The sequence below is a fragment of the Neoarius graeffei genome, chromosome 6 (genome assembly GCF_027579695.1).
Source record: "Neoarius graeffei isolate fNeoGra1 chromosome 6, fNeoGra1.pri, whole genome shotgun sequence".
NCBI classification, from domain to species: domain Eukaryota; kingdom Metazoa; phylum Chordata; class Actinopteri; order Siluriformes; family Ariidae; genus Neoarius; species Neoarius graeffei.
In genome coordinates this window covers 98,717,161-98,734,972 of record NC_083574.1, presented here as the reverse complement: position 1 = coordinate 98,734,972, position 17,812 = coordinate 98,717,161, and the positions used below count along the sequence as shown (strand labels likewise).

At 44.3% G+C, this 17,812-nt stretch overlaps 1 protein-coding gene across 1 annotated transcript in view; it reads right to left on the bottom strand.

Moving 5' to 3' along the window:
- Positions 1 to 17,812, bottom strand: part of tmod2 (tropomodulin 2) — a 61,030-nt gene that overhangs the window by 20,704 nt on the left and 22,514 nt on the right. The window contains 2 exon segments of the mRNA XM_060924231.1: positions 7,623 to 7,779; positions 8,651 to 8,831. Coding sequence (XP_060780214.1) covers positions 7,623 to 7,779; positions 8,651 to 8,776 — 283 coding nt within the window. The 5' untranslated portion in view covers positions 8,777 to 8,831.

Sequence of the window (17,812 nt, the reverse complement as noted above, 5' to 3'; positions counted from 1 at the left end):
AAACAGTCCAAGTGCACAGCCAGAACTCCTTTCACTCTGTCCAATTAGCTTAATGCAATTAACCACAACCACATCATGACTTCATCCATCCAAACACCTTTACTGACTCCTCATCGTTTCCAGCCAATCAGATCCCTCCACTGGATGGACGTGTGATGAAGTCGTGCTAAACACGTAATAAATGAACAAATAATAACAGCTCAATGGTTAAAATGTTAAAACCCCACCCACTACACCCGGCTAATCAGGCTCTTACACCGATACATGCTGATCGTTTTCACCCCACGTGATTAAAGCCATGTGATCTTTACATCATTACAAATGAAAAACATCTCGATTCTTTTCTCTCCTCACATCACTCCCGACTGAAAACGTCCCAAAGAGTGCACGGAATTCACCAGAAGGACTCCGAACTCTCAGTCAACCTTGAGTTGGATATGCGCTTGTTACCATAACAACAAGGAGCACGTTAATGGTTTATAAAAGTTTTAGAGGTGGTTGCAGGTTCGGTACCCAGTCTCAGTACCAGGCTGATATCAGGACAAAACGGTGGATCAAAGATCAGAAAACGGTTACAGGACAGCGAAGACTGGATTAGGGGTTTTTGGGGGAGAAAAATGTGCATTTTTGGAATTAGAAATATTTACATAAAAAGAGATGCGAGTGTTTTTCCCTCTGTTTGAACTCGGGTTGCACCAAATCCAAGATTCGGTTTCGGATTCGGCCGAATCTCGGCCTTTTTAAAGGGGTTCGGTTTCAGCCGAACCTTAGAGCGCCGACTGAACCGAATCCTACGTGTGGCGCACATGCATGCGATTACGTCATCAATGTTTAGGAGAAGATAGCCTCCATTGCACTTGCAGTTGAAATCGAAAATGGAAGCAGTGAGCCGAAAGTGTGTTGTGTGGCCGTACTTTCAAGTGAAAGAGGGAGATTCAAGTCGTGCAACATGCACACTTTGCAGTACAGAGTTGTCTCGTGGTGGGAAAGATGATAAACAGTACACAACATCTCCGCTGTTAAAACATCTTCGCTCAAAGCATCTGACGGAGTACGAGTTGTGCACGGCCGAGTCTAACGTCAGTGAGGCTTCAGGTACCGCAACCGCACAGTCACAGATAAAAAGTGGTACTCAGACCACCATTACCAACGCTAGCTATAGAACCAGGTTATTAATAAAATAGCCTACGTGGAGACCTGTTCGAGTTGTGTGTGCTACACTTTGTTTAATGCATCTAATTAAGCCGACAGTTGTAAGTGCTTGAACTTGAAGTGAAATAGCCTATAATTTATGTTCCATGAGTGGAAGCATTAAACATGATCAAGATCCCCAGCAAGTTTTTTTTTTTTTTCTGAGGAAAACAGATTCAGCATTAAATATCACCTTTTTGTTTGAAAATTAAGTCGGCTTACATGTATGCAAGAGTTAAAATGTAAATGTGCCATGTTTTGCTGCATTCTATCTGCAGAGATTCTTTTTTTTTTACTTTTTATTTTTTGTTCAACAAAGAGCACTTTAGCAACGGCTCACTGTTACTGACAGGCCTTATTCTTTTAGCAATAATGTCACTTTTTGCTCTTTGTTCTTTATAATGGACAGTATACTACAGCCTGGACACTGAAGGACTTTAAGCTGAAAATTTCAGTGGTGTTCTCCAAGTGCGACTATTCAAATACAAAATAGTGGCAGAAGTTACTGCCTATGTTTTTACAGTTTAAAATAAAATATTCCTTCTGGATAAAAGTCTCTCTATCTTACTATTAAGAAAACGTGCAATGTTTTTCACTGCATTATAATGTACTAGCTCAGGGGTTTTCAAAGTGTGGGAGAGTCAGCCCCCCCTCGGAGAGCAAATAAACAACAGCGCCCCCCCCTTACAATTTTTGTTGTTGCTATACTTAATGTTCCATTCGTATTTAAAAAAAATAATGGTTGGTTTACACATTATTTTTTTCTTTTTCACATTTTAAACATCTGTGCTTTTTAAAACATCTTGTTTAACACATTTTAAACATCCCATAGCATCGTTAGCGAGCATCTCTTGGCAGACAACACACTGTGGCAGTGGAGCATCTTCAGATCCAGTCCATGAAAATCCAAACTTTAAATAATCGTGGTCATACTGCCTTCTTTTTCCAGTCCCCCAGGATTCCGCGGGCCTTTTTTGTGATTGTTGCGGGCTAAAATGTCTGCTGTTGCGGGGGTTTCCAAAAAAATTGCGATGAAAGTTGCGGTGTTTAGGTTTTTGTTGCGATTACATTGCGGGAGGAAGTGAAAGTTGCGAGAAATTGTTGCGATTTTCTCTTTGTGATTAAAATTGAGTGATATGTTAAATATTAAGTTATTACTGAAAAACTATTGATTAAAAAAAACACTGAGAAATGGTCCTATAAACAACTTTACCCATATAAAAGATTACCAGGACTACAAAAATGCAGAAAAATAGGCTTTACTTATCCAAATGCACCTGTTGGTTCAAAAGTTAAAGTGCAGAGAACCTCACAGCACAACATGAAGTTACCTTCAAATATAATATAAATGCCTCAGCTTTCATGTAAGAAAAAAAACTATTAATACTAGTACTGTGTGCAGGAAGTCTCTCCTGAAGACTAAATTAAACAATAAACTAATAAAATAAATGGCTCAGGCTTCATAGAAGGAAAAAAAAAAAAAAACAAACCAAATTTGAACAGAATCTCACAGTATGATGCTGAAGCTGCCGAAACAATGGAAAATAAAATACCATTTCGGCAAAAATGTTGGCATCCATTAATTTCTTGTATTAAGTAAAAAATAAATAAATAAAGTGCACACAGTCCTTCACTGTAAACATAACACACTTTCAGTAACAGAATTTAAGCCGACATAAACACTGACTCGCACATCATGCAATGTTGCCAGATACTGCTGACGTTTTCCATCCCAAAATATGTTCAAAACCCGCCAAAATGCACTTGAAACCGTCAATCTGGCAACACTGCGCGCATGCTGCTTCTCTTGAACATAGACATCCGGAAGTAAGGCGGAAGGTAGTTTGTCGATGTCACCTCAAGAAGACGCCAACGATTGGTCAAATTTGCGGGAAAGTTGCGGTGACTGGATATAATTGCAGCACCGCCCTGAATTCGTGGGGATTGGTTGAATTTGCGCTGAAATTGCAAATCGCAACATCCTGGAGGCTCTGTTTTTTTGCTTGGCCGTCTCCTCACTCCCTGTAGCTTTGGGTACTAAAAATCGATCCATTTTGTCTCTCACGTTGCGCCCCCCCTGAAGAACTCTGGCGCCCCCCAGGGGGGGCGCGCCCCACACTTTGAAAAGCCCTGTACTAGTTGATGCTCGGAGTAGGATTCGGTATTCGATTTCGGCCGAATCTTAAGCAGTGGATTCGGTATTTGACGGAACCTTAAAAAAAAAAAAAAAAAAAAAAAAAAAAAAATCAGGATTCGGTACATCCCTAGTTTGAACTGATTTCATTATATTTATACTTTATCGTTAAAATTTACTATAACGTAACTGATTGCATGAAACTGAGCTATGAAAAACATTTTAAAGCTTCGTATTTTTTAAAGAAAACTATGGGATGAGTATCAGAGTCTGCTGTTCCTCACGGTTTCAGAATCTGAAAATAGAGCCTCTGATTTTCCGTTTCAAAAAACAGCAAATTCCGTTTCGGAGGATAGTGAATTCCGTTTCAATTCCGTTTCAGATAATTTGATATTTAATTTAGAAAAAAACTAATAAAATTTAAAAACTGACATTTAGCCCACTTTGTTATGTTTCAATAAAATATTTTATTTGATGTTTATATCTTTGATTTTGCTACAATTAATAACTCTTATGCTTTCGCAAATGCTTTTTTTGGCACTGAAAACTAGATTTAAGATTATATGTTAAAATGTACTTGAAATAAAGCTCTTGTTTCAGGTATCTGGTGGTGGGAGGCTTCTGCATAGCTTTATTGTGGCTGTTTGAATGTTGCTAGCACCAGCCTCTTGTGCTCGAAATGTAGTTTATATTTAAAGAAGCTTCCCCAAACTTGACAGCCAGAGACCTCTGCCCTCTCCCCAAAGAACCAGCACGGGCACGGCGCGCCAGCCCCGCGCCTCGGGACATAATTCACCACGAGGCGCGCCGCGGGGCTCCGCTTAGGTTTCGTTTCTATCCCGGGCTCCAGCCCGACTTTGGACGCCCGTAGCTCGGGCAGGGGAGGTCCCAGCCTCCCCAAACTTAGAATGTGTAGATTCCATTTCTGACAAATTCTGTTTCAGACGCATAATTCCGCGATTTCCGTCCGTTTTCCGCGATCGCGGATTTTCAGTCCCTCTATGAAAAGAAAAAGCGGTTTGGCGTTATTGTGACGTCTCTGTTCCTTCATAACGAGGCAGACGTCGTTTAAGTCGCCATGAAATCAACATGACGCTAATACGACCTAAATGTACATCAAAACAATGATGAACCTGTTCCGGTGAGTTTATTCCTATTTAATTTTACAGTTCATCTTCATATATTTTGACATTCCGGCTTGCACCCAATCAAATGCTTGAGAACGCATTAGCCCCGCCCACAAACAAAACTCCGGCTCCAGTAGCAGGAGAGCAGTGAGTCACATCAGGTACGGGTTGTGAGATCATCCTGAAGCCTCACTAACCGCCACATGGTGGTGAGGAGGAGGAGGAGGAGGAGGAGGAGGAACGCCTCACGCGGTACGAAGTGGAAAGTTCTGAGCGCTTTTGTTTCAGCACAACAAAAATCTGCATCTAAATGTTTTTCTGGCACTAAGAGAATAAACAAGTCCATGGTGATATCCCACAATTCCTCAGCACCCCAGTGGTGTTGCTATGGAAACAGGTGAGTCACTGGAGTGCATTCTGTGGAGCAGAAAGAAAGAACGAAAAAGACTTGGCACGGCTCTCTCAAGTCTCCCTTTTACTTCCTCTTTCAGTCCGGTCCCAGAGGAATTCCGCCACTTCCTGCCTCTCATGGAGCGGATAAATCCACAGAGGTGAAGTTCAAGACCTCCAACTGACCCACGAGTGAGTGAGTGAGTGAGTGAGTGACGGAAAACAAAATCACTGATCCGGACGCCGGAATCTCTCATGGCTGAAGGTCACATGACCTGATCCTCCTGGAGACGCTTCACGAAGCTGGAATTCCAGTTTACAGGACTTTTGATGAATTCTAAACCTCAGGAAAATACCCATAATCCTCTGGTGAGATTGAACGTGAATGAAAGAGGAGTTTAGTGTGAATCAGCAGCGTGTTTACTGTCAATCAGAAAAATACAGGACGGAGTGTGCGCGCGCGCTCCTGCTCCTTAATGCATCACTGAGTAACGAGCAGAGATGGACTGCTAATTGCTTCCTGTTTATTTCTTATCTCGTTATCTCTAGCCGCTATCCCCTCAAACCCACCCACAGTCACCAACTGCCCTGGTGGTATCGCCATGGAAACCGATATCCCTGTACTACCCGGAGTACTGTATCGGACAGGGAGCACGGATCACACTACAGGTTCTGTGACTTTTGTTTTTCCCTTGTAAGATTTGGAACAGGATGAAAAATGACATCACTGAAGGGAAAGGCTTTATGCTCCGTGTGTGTGTGTGTGTGTGTGTGTGTGTGTGTGTGTTGGTTTACGGAGTGCAAACATTAACTCATGTTGCTGGTATTCAAGTTTTGGAAAAATTCCAGGATTTTCCCAGAGAGAGCTGATGTGAAACACAAAGACAGACATGTAGAGCTGGAGCTTTACACAACACACACCATTACATCTATTTCTCCCCCTCGGTGTCCGTCTGTCTGTCTGTCCGTCTCCCCCTCCATGTCATGAATGCAAACGGCACGCCTTTTGGCGGATGCCGCCTTTTTCACGGCTGTCTGGGGGACTTGTGTGAATCGTGCAGATCCGATGAGGTTTTTTTTTTTTGGGGGGGGCGTTGGAGTGCCTGATTATAATTTCAAAGTAAATTCTGTATTAAAATTACTAAATCAGCAAATGCTGTTACAGTCCATGAAACATAGGAAGCATGAGAAGAAAACAGTAAGTCAGAAAGCTGCGCACGTAAAGCCAGTTGGCTGCGTAACTTGCGTTGGACTGATGAAATCCTCGCGCGTGCAGTGACGTGCAGCCAGCAGCAGATAATGGCGCGCAGCCAATTGGCTTTACGTGCGCAGCTTTCTGATTTACTGTTTTCTTCTCATACTTGTACTTCCTATGTTTCATGGACTGTAACGGCATTTGCTGATTTAGTAATTTTAATACAGAACTTACTTTGATGAAATTCTAATCAGACACTCCAACGCCCCCCCCCCCAAAAAAAAACCAACTCATCGGATCTGCACGATTCACACAAGTCCCCCAGACAGCCATGAAAAAGGCGGCATCCGCCAAAAGGCGCACCGTTTGCATCCATGCATGTGTTAGTCTGGCTAATGCGACTTCAAAGCTCTCCGAGCATTTGGTCTGGCCAAGACATTAAGCCAAACCGTTTCCCAGAGCCCGTGGTTGACCCGCCTCCCTGAAATGCCTCAGTTTGCTACTGGTCGAAGCCAGAAAAGGCTGTGACGAAGCTTAAACCAATCACATCACTCTTTCCTCTGACGTATGCGACGCGACGGAAACTGCTTGAGTAACAGGAAGATAAATACCTCCAGGGCAGCTCTTTGCTCCGTTTTCAATGAGAACTTCCCGTTGAACGCTTTCAATACAGCATCTACCGCTGTGTCAAAGGCTTGCCGCTGCTCCATGTTCGTAATGTTTCTAGTGAATGAAGCGCTTCCGGCATAGATTCTGTAAACAATCTATGGCTTCTGGTCGCAGTTCTACTACGTCAGTGCCTTGAACACGCCTCTACCCAGGGCCGTTGGAGATGCTCAAAGTTGATTGGTTCCCGATTTTTCGGGAGCTTGGAAATGCTGTAGATAGCCTGCCTGGCCAGACTAAGCTCGCAACAGGCCCTCGTGTTGCGTCACGCTTAGGATGGGCCGGCCCAGGCTATGCATGTGTCTGTTTCACTCTCTCCCTCTCTGCATCTGCCTCACTCTTGCTCTCCCCCCATTTTCTCTTTATGCATCTGCCCCTCTCTCTCCCCGTTTCATCCCTCTCTGCATCTGCCCCCTCGTCGTCTCTCTCCCCCCATCTGTCCATCTCCCCGTGTCTCTCCCTCACACACAAGGTTTCAGCATTCACATTTCATCATGAAAAGCCTCATTCATTATTGAATCTCCTCTCCTCTTTCAGCACTCTCTCTCTCTCTCTGCGTGCGCGTGTTGACAAGTTGAGTAGTTTTTCTTTACTTTGCATAAACCCGGGATCAGATTTTGCCAGAGTTCTGTGGTGTGACTGATTTCCAGCAGCGGACTCGAATACGACTGTTGGGGGATGGGGGGGGAGGACAGGCCTTTTAGCGTGACGTCACTGTTGAACAGCGATGTAGCGTCCGAGACGCCCCACAGCACCCCGAGCGCATCAGGACTCTACTCTCCTGTACCCGACAGCCTGCGGTCTGATCCCAGCACACGGGCCGAGCGAGACCACTAAAACATCACATCATCCTTCAAGACGCTTCACAATACTCATCACAACACTCCTGTTTTTCATGACATTCATCGTGACCTCTGACCTTTCTTCTCCCCAGTGAAGGGCACGTAGTCGTCGCGGTCTTTATACTCCAGCGCCTGTTTCTCCAGGTAGTGCAGCAGCTTCTCTCGGTTGAACGGCCCCGTCGCCACCTTCGTCGTCTGGTCCTTCTGCCTCAGGCCGGCTGGGAGCAAAGCATTCTGGGTTTTAAAAAAAAAAAAAATTCCGGAAAGAAATAGAAATACAGAAAGGGAGGAAGGTGAAGTCAGAGTTAGGATGTTTTATTTTTATGCAGTGCATTCTGGGTAAACACTCAGCATCTGGTGTAAACGACTGAGAAGACGTCATGAACTCCGTCTCTGAAGGTTTAGATCCCGTTATAACTGCGGCGCTTTCAGGAAAGCCAGTAAAGGATAATCAATAGCAAGCCGTGCAGCGTTCAAGAGCTCCGGGAAACGCCGGGTGTAGCTCTGTTCCATTCTAGAACCATCACTTCCTGTACTGAAGCTAAAACCTTCCCACTAATCAGGAGCTAAACTGCACACTACAGCAGGCCATCCGGAATATTAATGAAATAATAAGCTACATTAATATTCCAATAGTAAATACAGTAATAAATGTTATGTATTGCATATACACAAATTTCAAAACTCAAATCACGTAAATGAATATAAATGAAATTAGGGAACTCCATACGCTGCTGATTGTTAATTTAATACTGAAATTGCAAATAAATAAAAACTCATTTAAAATTTTTGTAGACGTTACAAGAAAGTTTAATTAGTTCTAACCCTTAAATTAATAATTACATTAGCAATCACGTTAACTAGGAGTGAAATCTTCATTAACTGATCTCTTCTGCATTTAGTATCAATATTTAAGAAAAAGTTTTAGAAGCATAAACCCTGAGAGGAAATCCCGTCCTCCTGCCTCCTTTCCTCTCCAGCGCCGTACGAGTCGTGTTTAATATCCGGGTATAAAACTTGTGAACGATTACAGACACGCCCCTAACCCTGACATTCCTGACTCCGCCTCTACAGAAACGTACGAGGGCGTTCTCAGAGTCATCACCTCAGGGTCCATCTCCTCCAGCGCGCTCTCCAGCTGCTTCAGCTCCTCCTCAGAGAGCTTGTTGAGGATCTCATCCTCGTCGAGCTCCTTGTACTTTTCCAGATCTTTCTTGAACGACAGAGCCATGATGAAGCACCTTCAGGTACAGCGAGACAGACCACAGTCCAGTGCAGGTCAGGATCTGGAGAAACACAGGTTTATAGGAACCATCAGCTGCTGTGCTTCTGTTTTCCAGTAAAATGGAGACACCGGGAGGGAGTTTATGCAAAATTTTTGTTGCATTGTACAAAAAGATCTTCCATATACCAAATATGAGTAAGCTTTTCTAATGTCTGCATCATAACTAAACCAGACTGAACGTTTCTGGCAAAACTCTTTCCTAATAAATATATTTATCTAAACATTAGCTACACACACTTCCAACGTTAACCAAGTCAACACACCGCTTGATTTTATTTCATGTTAAACTCGAACGTTTTTCATTTTGTCGTGACAAAAAGCAAGAAAATCAGGTGGAGGTGACCGGTTACTAATGAGAGACGTGAAGCAGGGGGCGGGGCTTCCCAGGATCAGTTCATATGGGAGAGTTAAAACAGAATTATATCGATTAACTGTCGCTTTCATTCAGAAAAGAAGCCTTTAAAGTGCATATTCTGCACCACTTTTTGTTTTTAATATGAAAGTATGTCCCTTTACACACTCATCCAGAAGGGTAATTTTGCACAAGGCCATCTGTCTACAGCAGAAAATAAAACGCGTCTGGAAAAATCCCAAGGGAGTCTGGAGCCAGATTCGTGACGTCACCTGCGGAAGCGCCAGCAGGCTGCGAGAGCTTTGCACGGCTTCAGTGCACAGCCTGTGTACGCCAAGCGCTCCCATTTCTCTCTCATTGTCCGGTCTTTTGGAAAACGATGAGTACTAATCCCATCACGATTGGTGTTGCTACTGTACACCCTCCTACTAGTGATGGCAAAAACTTAAAAAAAAAAAAAATCTTGACCGACCACCGAGCCTCATTAGCCGGTTAACCTACGAGTTTAAAATTCTAGAATTGGAATTATTAGAATCTATTCTAAATCTAACCGCGAGCATCCACACATTCAGTCCCAGTCGCTGCCCTCCACTCACATTACCTTTTCTACAGCGCGAAACATTTAGGGCCCGTTTACACGAGGACGCTGTCGGGTAAAAACGACTAAATATATTTTATCGGAAGTGCCTTTCGTCTACACGGGGACGGCGTTTCCGACGCCGAAAAACGGAAAAAATTGAAAACGCCTTCCAGAGTGGATAAGTTAAAAACAGCCCCCGTTGCATATCCGTCTAAACTACCCAATACGCAAAACTCTGCCCGGATCTGCTCACGTCGGGTACGCGTTTACGTCATACATGTCATATACTGTACATGCCAGCCCGGGAAGAAGTAAAAAAGTAAGAGCACATCTGATTACATCGATCCAACGGACCTTCAAGCTGCTCTGGCAGCTTTAATAAACGTCCAGGAGTCCTTCGAACATCTATACCGAATCTGCACATATACCGTTAATGAACAGAGGCGGGTATAGTATGCTCTTACTTTTTTACTTACTTTCTTACTTACCATAGCCAGAGTAGTCAAAGTTTCCGCGGCGCAGATGTGCAGATCAGACAAGATGGAAGACGTTGCGCATGCGTGCAGACATAGCGGAGGTCTTTCACAGCGCCACCTAGCCGCCTGGCATGCACATCCAATTGAATTCCACACATTTATGCGTCACCGTATAGACGCAGATTTCCTCCTTGAAAACGGTCGTGTAGATGCGGAAAAAAGCAAGAACGAAAACGGACTTTTGCGTTTTTGTTTCAGACCGTCCCTGTGTAAAGTGGGCCTCAGTCAAACGCGGCACTGATGTCGAGGGGTTTGTATTGGAGCGGAGGACAAATGGCTCCAGCTTAGAGACATTGTGAGAAGCGTGAAATCCCCCCTCGACCCCTCCCTCCTTGTCCTTCTCCACCCGGGTCTGTCAGCGAGGGGCACGCACTTTTGTTAAGTTGCAACTTGGCATTAAAAACATCAGTGTGAACATGTTCTCAATAAACTGCCGTCATTTTCTAAGCGGCGAGCTTTAGCTCAGTCACTACCGCTGCTTGCATTGAGTAGCCTATCGAAAACAATCCTATCATACACTTGTCCCATCTTAACTTTTCACTGAAGCTAGGACGTTTTAGCGATACGGCCCCTGGTGTTTACAGTTAACTGCAGTCGGCTGTGTGTTGATATTGCATACGGCTACGGACTCGGCACTTTTCTTCGAAGTGAGCCACAGAGACCTCATACTGCAATTGTTTTCCAGCTACTGATATTACGGTTCCATGGCTGCTAATTGTGCACAGCCATTGGGAATGGGATAGCTGGAGCTGAGCTGATTAACCGCTAAGCTAATATAGCAACTGTCTGATGCTAAGTAACATCAGTGAGTAACCAGGTTTTAGTTCAGATCTTGTGTATTATTATTATTATTATTATGTTGACATTAATATTCACCAGACTAATCAACCATCGACTTCATTCATGCGCCGTGTTCTTGTTTCTTTGATAGTCAAGAATTTCCTTGATGTTACGTAGTAAAATGTAATCCAACACCAGCGCTCGAAACTAACGGTGTCCCGATGTCCCGGGGACCATAAAAAATGTCATCGGGACACAAAATTATCATATCTGGGACAATCCCGGGACAATGGAAAAAAACAGATCTAGAAAAAAGTTCTACATTAATATTATTTACAAAGCCGTAACACATACGTAGACATTCACCTAATTTGTCAATTTTAATTTTAAAACGTTAACAGCGAAAAATACATAGTAGCTACACTTTCGATGCACCTGCATCCGTAGGCTACAGAGCAGCGCATTCTGTTCTAGAATCTTCGGCCGGAGTCCGCATTATATGGACTTGGAATGGAATTGCTAGCGCACACGCTGCGCCGACTCTTGCCAGAACAAAAATGCTTAAGTGGTTGAAGCGGACCGACCGCGGGGAAGAAACTGAAAGCCCAGACATAACGTCTCCGGGACCTTCAGGATCCAAAGTGTCCTCGCCTGGTCTGCAGGCAACGCTATATAACGTGTCTAACACTGTTAGACACGTTATAAAATACAACAGGAATGATGTGGATGATATTGACGGAAGATACCGTTCAACAGAATAAGTGAGTTTTCTTGGTGTCTTTCTAGTTCAGAAAGTTTAGTCAGTCAGCAGCACAACTAGGCTCGGACCTGGCACTATGCTGATGTTGCTAACATTTGCACCCGGCAGCGAAAGTTCATAAAATGGATAATGGAAAGTTCATAAAAATGGATAACGGAAAGTTCATAAAAATGGATAACGGTAATGGTGAAAATTATAAGTTGGCCTTATAAGTACCAACAGATATTCAAGGTATAAGTAGATGAAATGAACATAAAAGGGGTCTTATTTTCAACTAAAGTGTACTGCAGATGTAGGGAGTTGAAACATTTTCTGAATGAGCTAGTTGGCCCCTTTAAATAAACGGGTATCTATTCATACAGTGAGATCGCCAAAGTTTAATAAACTGAAAATGCAATAACTAATTTTGAAGTAGATGATGTATAGGACATGTGTCACTTGTGTCTTGTGACTTATTGTAAAAATATAAGGGGTTCAAAATCGCATAGTTACAAATATAATAGTAACTTCATATGATGGGCGGCACGGTGGTGTAGTGGTTAGCGCTGTCGCCTCACAGCAAGAAGGTCCTGGGTTTGAGCCCCGTGGCCGGCGAGGGCCTTTCTGTGTGGAGTTTGCATGTTCTCCCCGTGTCCGCGTGGGTTTCCTCCGGGTGCTCCGGTTTCCCCCACAGTCCAAAGACATGCAGGTTAGGTTAACTGGTGACTCTAAATTGACCGTAGGTGTGAATGTGAGTGTGAATGGTTGTCTGTGTCTATGTGTCAGCCCTGTGATGACCTGGCGACTTGTCCAGGGTGTACCCCGCCTTTCGCCCGTGGTCAGCTGGGATAGGCTCCAGCTTGCCTGCGACCCTGTAGGGCAGGATAAAGCGGCTAGAGATAATGAGATGAGATGAGACTTCATATGATAATATTAACCACTGGTTATTTCAGAGAGGAAAAAAATGGGGACACTATTGCTTCCATTCGGGACAATACAACACAGAATTCGGGACCACTGGGGGACACAAAGAAAAAAAGTTAATTTCAAGCCCTGTCCAACACAGACTTTTCTTTCGCCGAGTGGCAGCTGTCTTCAACTGGGGCGGGAGGGTGGGACATGACTGAATGGGTGTTTCTGATTTGTCAGCTGTCGTCCTTACACTGCATGGCATGCCCCAAGCGTTTACAACACAGAATTCCAGGTTCTCCGCTCCAAAATCGGCAGCTTCAAAACGATTGATTTTTTTTTTTTTTAACAGACAACCAAAAAAATTAACCGGTTGACGTTGATTCGGTCAACCATCGGTCAAATGGTCATCGGTTAACATTCCTACCTCCTACGATACATCTGTTAACCATTTTAATAATTACGCGATAACTTGAAATTTGCAGGTCGTTTTCTCAAACAAACCAGCGCTGACGTAGGATTCAGAAGAAGGCGTCCCGCACACGACGTCACGAAAATCAATGTTTGCCGGGAAATCCAAATGCCAATTTTTTTCAGAGGCGGACCAATTCACCTCAAATGGCTTGATTTCAACTGAGGCTAAGTTTACATTAGACCGTATCTGTCTCGTTTTCTTCGCGGATGCACTGTCCGTTTACATTAAAACGCCTGGAAACGCCGGGAAACGGGAATCCGCCAGCGTCCACGTATTCAATCCAGATCGTGTCTGGTCCGGTGCTGTGTAAACATTGAGAATACGCGGATACGCTGTGCTGAGCTCTAGTTGGCGTCATCATTGGACAACGTCACTGTGACATCCACCTTCCTGATTCGCTGGCGTTGGTCATGTGACGCGACTGCTGAAAAACGGCGCGGACTTCCGCCTTGTATCACCTTTCATTAAAGAGTATAAAAGTATGAAAATACTGCAAATACTGATGCAAATACTGCCCATTGTGTAGTTATGATTGTCTTTAGGCTTGCCATCCTTCCACTTGCAAGTGGTAAGTGATATGCACTGGGATCACACACACAGCGGCTCAGTCCCGAATCACTGCTCGTGCGCTTCACTCGCGCGCTCTGTGAGCTGCGCAGGGCCGGAGTGCGCACCCTCCAGAGGGCACTCGCTGTTCAGGGCGGAGTGATTTGGAGCGCAGGATGCCTGGGGTGCCGAGCGTATCCGCGTATTGGCGTTGCTGTGTGCAGGCGAATCGTGTATTGGTGTTGCTGTGTGCATGTTAATCGTTTTAAAAACGTTAATCTGATGATCCGCTGATACGGTCTAATGTAAACCCCACCTGAATTGTTCTGGTATTGTGCAAGTTAAAAAAAACTGCAGAGAGTGACAGATATTTGACCAAAGTTGAATATAAAACAGGAGAATTACAGTGATCTTGCTCCTGAATTTACCCGTGATATGCACTTTAAGCACATAGTAAAATTTAATCTCTGCAGTGGGAAGAGACGCTACAGAGCCCAGGGAGCAGTTAGGGGTCCGGTACCTTGCGCAAGGGCACTTCAGCTCAAGGCCGCCCCATGTTAGCCTAACCTGCATGTCTTTGGACCGTGGGGGAAACCGGAGCACCCGAAGAGAACATGCAAACTCCACACAAAGTCCACTGGGCTTGAACCCAGAACCTTCTTGCTGTGAGGCGACAGCGCTAACCACTACCCCACCGTGCCGCTCATGATCTGCGAGAAAAAGAAGGACTTGGTGTCGTTTTGTCAGATAACTCAGCAGCGTGCTCTGAAGTCATCGTGATCGAGAATTAAATTAGTTAAAAATCACCAGTGTTCAGTAGTAAAGTTCCATTTTGTCACGCACACTTATGATCTTCATAAGTTCTGAGGAAGAGCTTCAACAGGAGTGAAAGCGATGGTAATAATACGGCACACTGTTGATGCGTTAACTCCAGAATGTTCTCATCTTAAAGCAGATACACAGATCCATGGCCTCACTTTCGTTTATAAATGCCTTGAGACCTCAAGAATGGCACAGGAATAGTTTTAAGCGTTAACAATAAGTTTAATGTAGTAAATTTTACAATTAAAGTGATTTATATAGGTAGCGGTCTGAGTGAATGACCTTGACGTCCATAACGTCACAGCAGGAAGTCCATCGGTCTCATCGCCATTTCCGCTATACTAAAACACAGAGCTGATGGCAACTCCGATCCTCCATTTTGAGCTAATTTATCGCTGTGCTACATAGATGTGTTGCTGGCCGGTGCAGCAACGACAGAAGGTGGATTTACGTTGCATTCATGGCCCAAGAATGTTCAAACTGCAAAGATTTGGACGCGTTTTGCGAGAAGTTCACGGGCACATTGGGCGGCTATGAAGTGGTCTCTCCTCTGCACATTTTACTGAAGACTCGTACGAGACCTCTGATCTGTTGAGGAGCGTTGGCTATAAGCCCGGATTGAAAGAGGGTGCAGCACCAACAATTTAAAAAAAAAATAAAAAATAAATAAAAAAATAAAGACGACAAGTCTCATCTCATTATCTGTAGCCGCTTTATCCTGTTCTACAGGGTCGCAGGCAAGCTGGAGCCTATCCCAGCTGACTACGGGTGAAAGGCGGGGTACACCCTGGACAAGTCGCCAGGTCATCACAGGGCTGACACATAGACACAGACAACCATTCACACCCACGGTCAATTTAGAGTCACCAGTTAACCTAACCTGCATGTCTTTGGACTGTGGGGGAAACCGGAGCACCCGGAGGAAACCCACGCGGACACGGGGAGAACATGCAAACTCCACACAGAAAGGCCCTCGCCGGCCACAGGGCTCGAACCCAGGACCTTCTTGCTGTGAGGCGACAGCGCTAACCACTACACCACCGTGCCGCCCAAGACAAGTATTTATTTATAATTTTTTAAAAAAAGCAAAGTTCAGTTGCACCAGTTCTCTCAGAGTGAGCCGAGGGTTGTTGGTAAAATCTGGGATGGAACGGGACACATTATTGCTTGGACAGTGACCGCTCTGCGGTTGTTGCTAAAACCGGTGACGTTTCGTCCCGTCCCAGGTTTTAGTAATTGCCTGAGCCGATCAGTAATGGCGGACTACACAGTATGGAGAATGTGTAGCAGCCGTCTTATTTCTCCACTGGATATTCAGTGCTAGAATTCTGGCGCAAATCCGCGAATCAATTCGCGTAAATTGTTCCCCAGGCGAATCTCAATGGATTCGCGCAAAACATTCAAGAAATATCATTACTTTGATATTTTACGATAAAATTATCACTTCAACACAAATTCCACAAACGGTTTTGGTTTTGATAAACAAACGTTCTGTGCATGTGCAAAGTGTGTTTCACTCGCTTTGTGTCGCTTGCATCTAGTCCGCCAAGTACTCGCCAGGTAGCTTTTGTTGTCAAGAATAACAAGATGGCGTACTCCAGCTCATGTGATAGTCAGCCAAACACCTCGAAATCCGTTGAAAAAACGAAAAAGAATATCGCGGCGTGGTTTACAGGCGTGGGGCGATGACCTACTAGACAATTATGACTTTGAAGACGATTTTGCGGTCAAGGCGAGGTGTAAGACATGCAGCCTGCACTATGACAAATTCAAATCAAAGAAATTTGATCTTTTTTTACGTTAATAAAATTACACTTAAATTAAAATGAACATCAGAATTTGAAATAAATAAAATCAAGACGTGCAATTACAGAGAATACTGAATTTACTTTTTCAGATATAGAGGCAAGGTCGTGAATGATATTATGAGTTATGGGAAAAATGGGATGACATGTATACTGAAACCGAACTTGGTGCGACATCTCGCCAGTGAGGCGCATAACAAATGTTTGGAAATATCGACTGGACAGCCAGTAAGCAAGAAGCAGAAAACATTGCCAGAGATATGGCGAAGAGAGCACTGAGACCACTTCTTGTTGCCAGTGTCTACATAGGGAGAACCAAAAAGCTTTACTCACAATTCCCAGGTCTACTTGAAACTTACACTGAGATGGGTGCTCCACTTACCTCAGCCTTCAACAACCATAAATCTGCAAAAGCGTTCAACTACATAGTTGCTGATCAGATGAAAGATGATGTACGTGAAAGTGTCGCCAAAGCAAATTTCTTCAGCTGGTTGATCGACGGCAGTGCAGCTAAACGACGACCGACACATGAAGCAGAACTTCTATACATAAGAACAGTTCCAGAGCCAATTCCGAAGACTGAATTTTTTGCTTTCATAAGCATGGCTCCTTATGCCTCTGTAAAGCCTAGGTCACAACCGGACATACGATTTTTTGGCCGTGCAATTTTTGGCATTTCCCAAATTGCTGCGTTTTTTTTTGTTCGTGGAGAAAGATGCACGTTGGCTGCAAGTTTGTCTTGCAACCTGAAAAAAACGTAAGCGCCCGTAGAGAGTTTGTTTGACATGACAAAGAACCTTTGTGGCCGGTCTACGGCTCGAAAATCAGCACGTCACACGCGCGCTCTCCATGCATCTCTTTGCACGTAGACCAGCCGTAGGAGCACGTACGGCCGGTTGTGACCGAGGCATAACAGACAATCTGTCGCATGCAGTTCTGAAGAGGCTACTCGTCTTGAAAGACAGCGACATGCAAGGAAACGAACTATACACCAAACCTGTCGATGATGTCCAAACAGCTTCTCTGGTTGAGGCTTTGTGCGATGGGTTCCAAAACAAGATAGTTGGAACTGGTGCCGATGTGAACTTTGGCAAAAAGAAAGGACTCATGGAACCCTACAAGAAAAACATGAAATCGCAGTGGCTACTGTCCGTGTATTGCTTTGCACACAGGCTTGAGCTGGCAGCACAAGACGCACTAGAAAAACAGTTCAGTGATGTGGATGATCTCAAGGATTTGTTCTACCACTTCAAGAACAGTCAGAAACAGTGGTGTCTGGTACTCAAGCTCGCGAACGAACTGAAACTTGGTGTGTTGGTGCAGCCAAAGTCGACTTTGTTGGACAGACAGAGAGCCCTCAATGCTCTGCACTACAACTGGGTAGTGTGTGTGTTACATTTCAGCAATGCCAAACAACAGAAGGGCGAGAAAGACGTTG